This window comes from Vigna angularis, chromosome 8 (assembly GCF_016808095.1).
Source record: "Vigna angularis cultivar LongXiaoDou No.4 chromosome 8, ASM1680809v1, whole genome shotgun sequence".
In the NCBI taxonomy this organism is placed as follows: Eukaryota; Viridiplantae; Streptophyta; class Magnoliopsida; order Fabales; family Fabaceae; genus Vigna; species Vigna angularis.
The window spans coordinates 12,042,918-12,056,210 of NC_068977.1; the positions used below are offsets into that span (position 1 = coordinate 12,042,918).

General features: G+C 37.4%; 1 protein-coding gene across 2 annotated transcripts in view; it reads left to right on the plus strand.

The window, feature by feature from the left end:
* The window catches only part of LOC108345812 (valine--tRNA ligase, chloroplastic/mitochondrial 2), a 48,961-nt gene that overhangs the window by 12,941 nt on the left and 22,727 nt on the right, over positions 1-13,293 (plus strand). For both annotated transcript variants that reach the window (XM_017584587.2, XM_017584589.2), the window contains 9 exons: positions 3,983-4,035; positions 4,132-4,193; positions 5,336-5,411; positions 6,027-6,110; positions 6,411-6,559; positions 6,642-6,759; positions 6,861-6,977; positions 11,544-11,764; positions 12,894-12,983. In XM_017584587.2, the coding sequence (XP_017440076.1) occupies positions 3,983-4,035; positions 4,132-4,193; positions 5,336-5,411; positions 6,027-6,110; positions 6,411-6,559; positions 6,642-6,759; positions 6,861-6,977; positions 11,544-11,764; positions 12,894-12,983 (970 nt within the window). The remainder of the gene's footprint in view (positions 1-3,982; positions 4,036-4,131; positions 4,194-5,335; positions 5,412-6,026; positions 6,111-6,410; positions 6,560-6,641; positions 6,760-6,860; positions 6,978-11,543; positions 11,765-12,893; positions 12,984-13,293) is intronic.

A 13,293-nucleotide genomic window follows, 5' to 3' on the forward strand; every position in this document is an offset into this window, starting at 1 on the left:
CTTCTCTCCATCTGTTCAAGATGTTTCTATCCTCCAGCAGGTCCTTCCTATTCCAATGGTTGAGTCAAATAGCTCCACTGTCTCTGTCATTCCAAGTCTTGATCACAATCCTTCTACACCTGTTTCTCCACATACTGAGATCATCCCACACAGGGCCCCAATGGATAGTCCACCTCCCCAAGACAATGGTGAATCTCCTACTTCAGATTCTTCTCCCTCGTCACCTCCTCCCACGCCTCCTGGTGCAAATGATTCAGCATGGCCTATTGCCCTCAGAAAAGGTACTCGTTCCACTCGGAACCCTCATCCCATTTATAATTTTCTAAGCTATCATCGATTGTCGCCCTCCTATTTTTCTCTTTTATCCTCAGTGTCCTCTGTTGTTATACCCAAGAATGTGAAAGAAGCACTTGATCATCCTGGATGGCGACAAGCTATGATTACAGAAATGCAGGCTCTTGACCACAGTAATACTTGGGAGCTGGTGCCCCTTCCCCCAGGCAAAAAGGCGGTTGGTTGTCGATGGGTGTATGCAGTTAAAGTTGGCCCTGATGGTGAAATTGATCGGCTCAAAGCCCGGCTTGTTGCAAAAGGTTACACTCAGGTTTATGGTCTTGATTATTGTGACACTTTCTCTCCTGTAGCCAAGATGACTACTATTCGTCTCTTCTTTGCCATGGCAGCCATTCGTCACTGGCCACTTCATCAATTGGATATCAAGAATGCCTTCCTACATGGTGATCTTGAGGAAGAAGTTTATATGGAGCAACCTCCTGGGTTTGTTGCTCAGGGGGAGTCTGGTATGGTATGCAAATTGCATCGATCTCTATATGGCCTCAAGCAATCCCCACGTGCTTGGTTTGGAAAGTTTAGCTCCATTGTTCAAAAATTTGGGCTAAAACGCAGTGAAGCAGACCATTCAGTTTTTTATTGTCATTCTTCTCTCGGGAAATGTGTTTACTTAATAGTATATGTTGATGGAGTTGTAATCTCCCAAAGGAAGTATGCTCTTGATATATTACAAGAAACAGGCATGATTGATTGTAGACCGGTAGACAGTCCCATGGACCCAAACCAGAAATTAAGGACAGAAGAAGGTGAATTATTCTCCGATCCAGAGAGGTATAGGAGGCTGGTTGGCAAACTGATTTATCTCACTATTACAAGGCCAGATCTATCCTTTGCAGTTGGAGTGGCTAGTCAGTTCATGCAGGCTCCATGTGTTGACCATTGGAATGCTCTCATTCGCATTCTAAGGTATGTAAAGAAGGCTCCCGGGCAAGGATTGTTATATGAAGATAAAGGAAGCATTCATGTCTCTGGGTATTGTGATGCAGATTGGGCAGGTTCACCTATTGATAGACGGTCTACAACAGGATATTGTGTTTTTCTGGGAGGAAACATTATTTCATGGAAAAGTAAGAAACAAAATGTAGTAGCTCGATCAACCGCGGAAGCCGAGTATAGGGCAATGGCATCACTAACATGTGAACTTATATGGGTGAAACAATTCCTTCAAGAGATTAAATTTTGTGACATCCATACTATGAAGATGTATTGCGACAATCAAGCTGCTCTCCACATTGCATCAAATCCAGTGTTTCACGAGAGGACTAAACATATAGAAATTGATTGTCATTTTGTTCGTGAAAAGTTGTTGACCAAAGAAATATGTACTGAGTTTATTGGGTCAAACGATCAACTCGCAGATGTATTGACCAAGTCATTAAGGGGTCCTCGGATTGAGTTTATTTGTTCCAAGCTTGGTACATATAATTTGTATGCTCCAGCTTGAGGGGGAGTGTTAGGATATTTATCCTATTTTATCATCATTATAGTGTGTCAAGGGTTACCCTATTTATCATGATTATATTATGTCTAGGATTACCCTATTTATCATGATTATATTGTGTCTATGGTTACCCTATTTATCATGTATTTATTTTTATAAATAGAAGATTGTGAGAGGGATCAATCAAGCCCTCTAGAATTATTTTACAGTTTCAATCTTAAGTAATCTCTTGCTCTCCACCTCTCATGAGTCATTTGGCTATCTTTCACTGGCCACCTTGCCAGGCTTCACCTGATCATGGAGGGGTGTACTTGTCTGAGCCCGATCACCAAACCCGAACCAGGCTCTGATACCACTGTTGGGAAGGTTCAATCTACACACATATCTCCACACTGGTAAGATATTGTCCGCTTTGGGCCAAGCCCTCACAGATTTGCTTTTGGTACCACTCCAAAAGGTCTCTTACCAATTGAGGTATCTTATGTGTATATAAACCCATGTCCATCTCTTATTTTATCCGATGTGGGACTTTGTTTGTACCTAACATTTTTTTTTGCAGTCTGTTTCTCCAGACAGGAACGGTTAATCGAGTGTTTATTTCATTATAATCTATATATAAAAAAGGTATATTGGAGTGAACTCAATCGTTGTGTTCTGATAAAACTTTAAAAAATGAGATGTTGGGCAAAGGTTTTGGTCCTCAAATGACCAAGATAGGACATAAGTATAACTAAAACCAACAAGGAACCACAAGCATAAAAACTTCAACTTTTGCTCCCGGCCTCTATAAATTTAACTCGATTGCCATGGATTTTCTTCATAATAAAAGGCAGTTCCAACCATGAGCGCTACTATAGCACCTTGAACAACCACACGAGCCCTCATTAACTTCTGACCTAACTGAGAATTACCTTGTCTAAAACTGATTAAGCCAGCTGTGAGAACACCAGCAGTGGAAAATAAGACTGATTTATTATTTTCTATCATGAAAAATACATTCTGATATTCTTTATTTGTAATAATCTAATTCTCCTAAAAAGGGAAATAGGAAATGAGAGGTAGCCCTCGGAACTGGTGTGGTTGGCCGTCGCTTAAGGAGGCGGTCCAGATCTGCTGGTCACCCGACGAAAGTGTGACGGTGGCCGACGGCAGATGGTGGCCGGCGGCGTACGGAGGACGTTGGTGGTCGATGGCGGAGAGCAGCGGTGCGCAGTGGAATAAATAGTGAAGGCAGTGGCCTTTCATGGGTTCTTCGAAGAAGAAACTTTCGGTCTCTTTGATTCAACTGGCAGTGAATAAGATTGCCAAAATTGATTGGGCATCAACAGATCTAAAGCACCAGTTTCAGCTACTGGTTCGAAAGGGAATGGGTTCGAATCCCATTCTGATTATACTCAAAAAAACTCTGTATTTGGTAAGGTAGAACTTGACTAGGGCAATTGGAGCCCATTAAAAACACATGTTAAAGAAGAGACTTTTAGGGGGCCGCTGTCGGTCATGGCGGTCGGCCGCTGACAGACAGCAAAGACAGCGAAAGCGGATTAGACGAGCTCTGATACCAAGTGAAAAATAAGACTTATTTATTATTCTCAATCATGAAAAATACATTCTGATACTCTCTATTTGTAATAATTTAATTCTTCTAAAAAGGGAAATAAGGAAACTAAGAAAGTAAAATAAAATAAAAGATTATATATCTATTTCCTCTAATTAGGAAGATTCTAAAGATATTATCTCAAATTACAACAATTATAATCAAAACCTTTGAGAAAGGAAATAAAAATATTGCTCAAATGAATAGGAAGAGTCTGAAGGTATTTTTTCCTAATTATTATGGAGATATTGATAATATTTTTTAACCTAATAATCTGCTATGTACAAGAGGGATTTCATAGGCATAATGTATAATGTGCTCCACTGGATATGATAAAGAGGGTGCTGTAAATTATGCTAAAAGTATTCCAGTACTTTTAGCATCCACTCCCTCAATGTTAAACTTCCTTTTTCTATTTTCAAAGAAACTTGACTTTACTCTTTTCTGGTAATGATGTTAACTCTGGTTTTTAAAGCGACTTCCAATTCGGTACCTGTTTAAAGTTAAATTTTGTATGCAGGTACAGGTTATATTAATACTTTACATGTTATCTAGAGGTGTATTATACAAATATCTGAAGTGTCTGTTTGCTTCAGGTTCATATATGGTAAACTGGTCCCCTACTCTACAAACTGCTGTTTCTGACTTGGTAAGTAACTTTTCATTTGGATTGTATGGTACTATTGTTAGTTACTACTTAATTGGTTTTTGAATGTTCAGATTGAACCTTTGCTTTTATGGTTAGGAAGTTGAATATTCAGAAGAGTCTGGATATCTGTATTATATCAAGTATCGCGTTGCTGGAAGGTACGTTGTGGATGCTTCAACAAATTATTCAATGTATGTATATGTATGCATGTATATGTTTTATAAAAGAAAGTTCATCTTTTCATAGGGTTTTTATTCAAATGTAATAGAGCTGGCAATAGCATGCTACTGTAGCCACTTGACACCTATGCACTGCTAGAATTTCAGACAGTTCACTGTCGCTGCTGTACAGCTTTTATGGTTTCCCAAATCTTGTGAAGGGCTTCAAATATTAACATTACAGGGGCATTTTTGGAGGTGATTTTAGGTAAAAAATGGGTTAGAGCTTGTGGAAAAGGCCTTCAAAGTTTTTCACTATCATGTTTTACTTGTTTCCTCTCTAACCTTGTGACCCTTTGGTGACATTCTGGCTGGTCGATAGTTTTTTTTACTTCTTTGGTTCTAGTTCTTATTCTCATTTTTTTTTCTCTTGCAATCTTGTTCTCATTGCTCTCTTGTTCTGAAAAATCTAAATTTTTTGTGGTTCTCATTGTGCTGGGTGATAATGAATTGCACTTTGGGACGGTGAATTATTCTCAGTTCTTAATTCATTTGTTCAATTGGGCTTGGCGATAGTGAATTACACTTTGCGAATGATGAATTGTTCGTGGTTTAATTTGTTCAAATTCAATTTCTGGAGTATATGTTATTTTGTCTTCGCCTTTGCAGTCCTTTCCAACAACGATTGTTGAGGAACTTATTTGAATTACCTTCACTTGAATAAATGAGATGAAAAAGTAGTGTATATTTTTCTTACATTGTTACACTTTTACTGATGTATTTATAGGATAGAAAGAAGAGGCAAGGTATTTGCCTAAAACCCTAGGGTATATAGACCTTAAGGGGGAACCATTGAGAACAGTTTCCTATCAGCATTTAAGTCATTGTTTTATTTCTTCATTTTGCTTGAAGAATTCAAATTATTGGCACACAAAAATGTACCTTAACTATTACGTATATCTGCTTGTGTATGAAATGTTTATTGATCATCAGACCAGAACATATGAATTAGAAATATTTAATCTTCAATGCCTATTTCAGTGATGACAGAAAGCTGGTATCATCATCTTTCTGTTTTCTTTTAATTTCATACTCTGTGGATGCACCTTTCATTGATGGTTTAGAGATTACTCTTTTTGTAGGAGTGACTTCTTGACTGTGGCTACAACAAGACCAGAGACTTTATTTGGTGATGTGGCACTAGCAGTTCATCCAGAGGTAGATAGATAGATTTCTTGTCCTCGTAGGTTCAGTCTAGTTAAACACGAGCAGTAAATTATGTTGTGTTCATTGGTGGAACAAAGTTGACCATTCATATTTCCTAGCCCTCAATAAGAAATAGATTTTTATATTGGAATTATTTTTAACCATCTTAGTTTGATAATTGTTCAGGAGAATGGATGCTCGAGAGAGTAAGCTCCCGGGAGATTTTGTTGGATTTTAGGGTCTGAGTTCATGTTGGGGGGGGGGGGGGGGGGGGGGGGGTGTGATTTGGTTCTGAAATGAACTATTACCACCAGTTTTCGGAATAGAATAATAAATGATTATTGAATTGATTGATACACTAAATACATATCAACACTGAATGCATTTTATGTGATGCATGAACTTCATGCCGTTATTCTAATTGGATATATTAAATTCCAATTCTCCCATTTAATGAATGAATTAATTGAAATCATGGAATTTTAATTTTTTATATATTGAAAAAAGAAGTATATTCAATGCCTTCACTTATAATCTAAATTTCTTCGTATAACTTGTATCAGAATGTAATATTTCTGATTTTGTCGTTGCTAATCCTAAAATCTTGTAGTTTGCACTAAACTGCAGGATGATCGATATTCCAAGTATATTGGTATGATGGCAATTGTACCTCAGACATTTGGTCGCCATGTTCCTATCATTGCTAACAAGGTATAGAAGTTGCAATTTGTTCAATTAAAGTAATTTTAAATTATTTTTTTAATGCGTGATTATTGTTTGTTCTAATACAACTAGTACAACCGCAAACTGATAATACCCAATGTTCTAATAGCTACTTCTTAATTCTAACTGGTATTTCTTTCAATAATATTTCCTTGTTAAAAATTTAATATTTCTGAATATGGCTTCTTTTGCCACAAATGATTTTGCAACCAACAATATTTCAGGGACTATACTAATGTGAAATCCTGGTCATTATTAATCTATATTGAATGATATTATGTGTCCCAGCATGTTGATAAAGATTTTGGAACTGGAGTGTTGAAAATTAGCCCAGGACATGACCATGATGACTATTTGCTAGCTCGAAAGCTTGGTCTTCCGATACTTAATGTGATGAATAAGGATGGAACACTAAATGATGTTACTGGGTTGTACAGGTATTCCTAGAACTATTTTGTTAAAGTTATTGTTTATCATAAGTTGTTTTGACTAACATGAATATCATATTTATAATACTAGTGGCCTTGATCGTTTTGATGGTCGGAAAAAACTATGGGCAGAGCTTGAGGAGACAGGATTAGCTGTGAAAAAGGAACCCCACACATTACGAGTTCCGAGATCTCAGCGCGGTGGAGAAGTTAGAAAGCATGCTCTTAGTTGATAACTAGCATTGTTATCTCTTTGATTTGTTTATTGTTAAAGTTTTCTAACTGTGAACTTTTTTAATTGTTGAATTAGGTGATAGAGCCACTTGTTAGCAAGCAGTGGTTTGTGAGTATGGAGCCTCTCGCTGAGAAAGCACTTCAAGCAGTTGAGAAAAGAGAATTGACTATAATTCCTGAAAGATTTGAGAAGGTTCGCTCATACATTGTTTTGGATGTTATACTATAGAAAAGAGGGATACATTGGGTTGAAATTATGTGTTTTTTTAGACAGTACGCGTGCTTTCTTTATATTGAGAAAACAAAAACAATATATTAAACAGAGGAGATTTGATATCCTCTAATAATAAGGATAAGATATGGAGTAAATAAAAATCTTCCTGTTGTAAATAGCAAATTATTAGGATAAAAAATATTCTCAATATCTTCATAGGAATTAGAAAACAATATCTTCATAATCTTGCTATTTATGTCAGCATATTTCCTTTCTTTAAAGGTTTTGGTTACTACGATAGAGACGATGAGAATATAATTGGTGTGATTGATATCAATAAAATAATTCTTTAGTTTTTAGGTTGGTATCATAGTCTATCTTAGTGAATTTTGTTGAGCCTATTGTACCACCTGCTATCGAGCTACTGTTAGATTACTTATGAATATTTAGTCTCACGCACAAAATATTCATGCGTTGACATGAATTGGTGTGTTGGATATCCCACATCAACTAGAGATAAGTTTAATTTAGAATATAGAAGTGCGGTCAAATCTCACACCTTAGGTTGAAATTGTAAAATAATTCTCGAGGGCTTGAAAGATCCCTTTCACTCTCATTCTATATATAAGAAAGTTTTGATACAAAATAGGGTAGTTCTGATACAATAATGATAAATAGGGTAAATACTCTAACAATGATAAATAGGGTAAATACTCTAACAATGATAAATAGGGTAAATACTCTAACAATGATAAATAGGGTAAATACTCTAACAATGATAAATAGGATAAATACTCTAACAATGATAAATAGGGTAAATATTCTAACACCCCCCTCAAGCTGGAGCATACAAATTGTATGTACCAAGCGTGGAATAGATAAACTTAATCTGAGATCTCTTTAGGAACTTAGAAACTTCGACTTAGAACAAGATGCACATATGCTTCAGACCACTGAGAGAGAATGTCTATAAACCAAATTGGACTCACAATCCAGCATAGCCAAAGAGACTCCTCTTGAAATATAGGACTCTTCTTCAAGAGTGTGCAACAAACCAATTACAATGGTTAGCAGATAGCAAAAGTGCAAAAACACTGATTGACAAACAACTCACAACAGCTTATGGAGAATAATATTGGACATCAGTGGACAGCTACGAAACTTCAACTAGCATCACGAAACTTCAACTAGGATGACTTTGATAAAGGAGATTTCCATTAAAAGTATATGACAGCCAGTAGTGGTAGACAACAACAAACTATAGGAACTAAATTGCCATCACTGACTAATGGGACCTGTAGTGGCTGGAAGCGACAAAACCATAGGGACTGCCATCACTGACTGATGGGATAATGGGCTTGCAGTGGCTGAAAGGACAAAACTGTAGGGACTGGAAACATACTCCCCCTCTCGGCGAACGACGAAAATGACGATGCACCGATGACAAATCGTGAAGGTGGAAGATCATAATGGTCTCCTTTATTCATCAAAGCACCCAAAAACAAATCTGACAAAGGGCTGGTGAAATTGTTGACTAAGATTTTGAATCTCACTAGAAATAGACTCCCCTCATGCCATGAGCAACCTTCAATCCATGACTTTGGTATTGAAATTCGTTGGTGTTAACCACCGCTTGCCCTTGGAGTCTTGTAAATAAATGACCATAGAAAGCTAAACACACATCATGCAAAGGGCTAGCGAACAGAGATACAATGCAGAATAGAGGCACTTTTTTTTTTTTAAAATATTTCTTCCTTGGGAAGACTTTTCTCATCCCATCTTCACTTCCATTCACCAAGAAATCTATGACTCTTCAAAAATACCAACCAAATGACTACAATCAGAAACCAACCATCGAAACCATTGGTGGTGCAAAGAGCCCTTCAAAAGAGGCACGGACAACAACAACACTTGCTTGGTAAGACTTAGGGTTTTCGATATTAGAAGGCTATGTGAGACTGAGAGTAGCACGTGCGAGAGTTTGCAACATGAGTTCCCTCGTCGGAGAACGAAGAGGGAATGCGGTGAAGTGAAAACGCGAGGTGAAACCCATAAGGGTTGGTTCCTCTCCTCTCCGCGGCTGAGCTGGATCGTCGTCTGGTGAGAAATGAAGAAGACAAAGATGCTATGGAGGGTCAGAACAGAGAGGTGGACTGACGAGACGACCGAATGTGGTGTAGTGTGATTCCGACATCGAGAAGGCGACACATGAAAAACACACACCCGAGCTCGGCCGAAGAAAGACAACGTGTGTCGACGCGAGGAGAGGAATCTGGTCCTAACTTCGATGGGGTTGAGTCGCGATCCTTGAGGTGCACCTAACCCTTGTCTTCGTCAGAGAAAAGGACGACAACGACTGAGGTGAACATCAAACATTTGTGGCGCTCTTGGTGGCGCATGGATGAGAAGTAGCCCACGACACCAGCGGGGTTGGCCGTCGCTCGAGTAGGCGATCCTAATCTGCTGGTCACCGGTCAAAACTGTGATGGTGGCCGGCGGCGTATGGAGGCCGGTGGCGGAGAGCGGCGGTTCACAGTGGAAAAACAGCGAACGAAACACTGGAAATATATGATGTTATTAGGAGAGTAGGACTGCCCATTGAGCTATATTAGAAAAGATGAAATTTTTAGGCCGGCGGTGGCTAGCGTCGCCACCAGCGACAACAAAGACAGAGTAGGAAGAGACTCAGACAACCTGCTCTAATACCAACTTGAGATTGAAATTGTAAAATAATTCTCAAGGGCTTAAAAGATCCCTTTCACTCTCATTCTATATATAAGAATGTTCTGATACAAAATATGGTAGTTCTGATACAATAATGATAAATAGGGTAAATACTCTAACAATGATAGGGTAAACACTCTAACAATGATAAATAGGGTAAATATTCTAATACTCACCTTACAAGCTGATTTTATGATAATGATTTAAGCTTAAACTCATTCCCTAGTATAGTATCTGAGCTTCTAGACTAGAACAAGATGCCTTGTCTAGGTTTTTGCTTCTCAAAGTCACTAGACATTGTCCAAGAAACATGTAGTACCTAGATGTAGATTTTTTGTCAACAATTTAACTTGCATAATATGCATGACTATAGATCTTTAGGGTCAACGTGTCTCCTTTCCTAAAGAATAACCCTTTTCCTAGGGTTGACTTCAACTACTGAAGAAATTTTACAACTGCTTGCATGTGTCTTTCTCCTAGATCATGCATAAATTGATTTACTACACTAATTGCATAAACAATATATGGTCTTATGTGTGAGAGATAAATAAATTTTTCTACTAATCTCATTTATTAGTTTTTTCACACTCGAGATGTTCATTTCTTGATGTGAGTGGTGTTGCGATTCTACATCAACTAGGAATAAGGTTAGATTATAATATATATATATATATATATGTGTGGTGCAACCCTTCCGCTGATGTATATATATCTTAAGCATGGAACTAGCCATTAATGGGTGATCCGATAGTGGATGGAATGATATATCCAACAAACACAAACATCACTAGGATAGGCTTTAACCTAACTCTGATACCATGTTAAGAAGTATACTTTAAGTTTAACTCAACCCTACAGAACAGGCTTATAAAATGAGGTTTGCACTTATTTATATATTCTAAATTGGCCTTATCAGTAGTCGATATGGGACTTCCAACAAGAAAAAACTAAAAGTGTAACCCACTAATTTGTAGCTCACGTCGCCCTATCTATGAAATAGACAAGAGAAAGGAAATCAGAGGTGGTGTTATTAGGACTACAAGAAAGAATTCTTGGAGGAGATGGTGCTTCTATTTGTTGTTCCTCTCATTTTATGCAGTAAAAGCCTCCTATTACTTTCTCTTTTCCAAGAAATTTGGTTCCTAACCGTAATTTACTCTCCAATAGAGATTCCATGGATGGGTCAGTTAGCGTATTCCATTAATTGGTGTTCAAAATCTTACAGTTTTGCCAAAGAGCCAAACTCACTTGGATTCAAACAAGATAAGATGCACTTTGACTTGGTGGAGTTTTTGAAATAGTCCTTGATACATAAGACTAAGTATGCTTCCTCCTTCCCTGAAATTCATCAGTGCGAGAATTTGGTACACTGTCATCTAATCACATGGGCTGGGCAGTCCATGCCCTAGTTTTATCAGAACATGTGTCGCAATGTGCCACATGTTATTTGTTCTAATGATCGTCACATGAAGATCATGACCCAGAAGTTCTGGTGGAAGCTACAGGCTGATCAAATTGCTCATAACCCAATGGTTTTTTGCCATCAAGTGGTACCTCCAGCTACAGTGCTCAGGCTGTGTACAGATCCTTATCTTTTCATGACACTTATATCTAAACCAAGATCTAGCCATGACAATAGTGGTTTTCTTCAATGCTGAACCAGCCACACAGATTTATGTGTAGCCTCATTCCCTCTTGTATATCTCTTACATTTTGGCTTTACAATTTAGATTGTACCTTACCCTCTTCCCGGTGTATTTTTTCTTGTTATTAATTGTTTCTGAACAAAAAAATAATACAGAGTAATTATGGTCAGGGCAGATTTACAATCATTGGCTCTCCAATATTAAGGATTGGTGTATAAGCAGACAACTATGGTGGGGACACAGGATACCTGTATGGTACATTGCTGGAAAAGACAATGAAGAGGAGTATATAGTTGCTAGAAATGCTAAGGAAGCACTTGAGAAAGCTCGCAAGAAATATGGGAAGGATGTAGAAATATATCAAGATCCTGATGTTCTTGATACTTGGTTTTCTAGGTAGTTTATTTCATATATCTATTTCATTTTTAGATGCATCTGGATGACTTTATTTTTGTACATAGTCGAAATGAGAATTCTGTATTGTATCTATCCAGTGTTTATAAATGTATTTGGGCATCCATTTAGCACATTATAATGTATGGGGATTGAGTGTATGGCATGGCATTTTTTGTTTATGCTGCTAAACACGTGTCTTGTACTTGGTAGATAGATTCTCACATTTCTTTTTTGTTTTCCTCTTTTTTCTTTTTTGTGATCCATATTTATGCTTTTTATGCCGCCTACCCTCACTTGCATTGAATTTTATTCTATTGCCTCACCAATTACAGATAATTGAAGTCTACGGAGTCCTCTCTTTCCTCATTTCTTCTTTGTAAATGGCAATTTTCCTTGTACTTTTCTGATAACAAAGAACAGAAATAGGGAGTGCAGAAAAGATAAAAGGCACATGAAAGAAGAGAGCAAAATACTGTCCCAAAGTTAGAGCTTGACACCATGAACTTCCATTTCTATTTCCAAATTCTCCATAAGATCCCCCCATTTCCTCTTTTCTCCATATAACAAATTTCAAAGAGTGGTGCTCCCTATTTCCTCTTTAGTAATTTCAGTAATGCTTTTAATGGTGTTTCTAGATATCCATGTTGAGGGACTGGGCATCTCTGCACCTTTTATTTCCTCTTATTTTCTTTACTTATTCCAAATATACTCCCATCTATTTGTAAACTCTTATTTTTTCATGTTTGTGTATTATTAAAACGTTCTTCATGTCTTTTAAAATTTTCCTTTCTGGGTAAAGTTGTTCTAGAATTATGTATTCTTTCTTCTGCTAATGGGAATATGGACATTGAAAGGGGTGAATGAAAACAAATGCTCTGTTTCTTTTTGGAAGGATTTTTGGTTTAGGCATTCATTGGTCTTCTTTGAAGCATTTTGCTTAGCGTTTCTTCCCTGAGTTTCAATCTGCTGAACTATCATGTGTAGGCTAATTGTGTTGTAGTTGCTCAAATCGTTTGATGAAATTATTTTTGGGCAAATCTTAAACCTGATGTGGCAATTTTCAGTTGTTAAATTTCTTGTGATTTTTCTGTCAGTTGTTTGGGCTAACTATAAACTCATCTTTTATCAGCGCACTTTGGCCTTTTAGTACCCTTGGATGGCCAGCTACATGTGCAGACGATTTTAAGCGATTCTATCCTACCACAATGCTTGAAACTGGGTATGTACTTCTGATTCTTAGTGCCGATAAAGATTTTACTTCACTCAGAAAAAATGCAGATCAAAGTGTGCTACCCTCTGGAAAATATAATGATGATATAACTTAGCCTGGAAGCAAGCTATTCTGCAATAAATGCTATCTTGCGGCTGGGTTAAGTATTTATGCATTATGCAATTTTAATTACTTTAAAAAATGATTTTTAACTTATACACAATCTAATTTGAAGGTAATAAAATGTGCATCTTCTGTTATTGAAAGTAAGTTTGAAAACCTCCAACCGAGGTGGAGGCTCTCCTTCTTGCTCATTAGT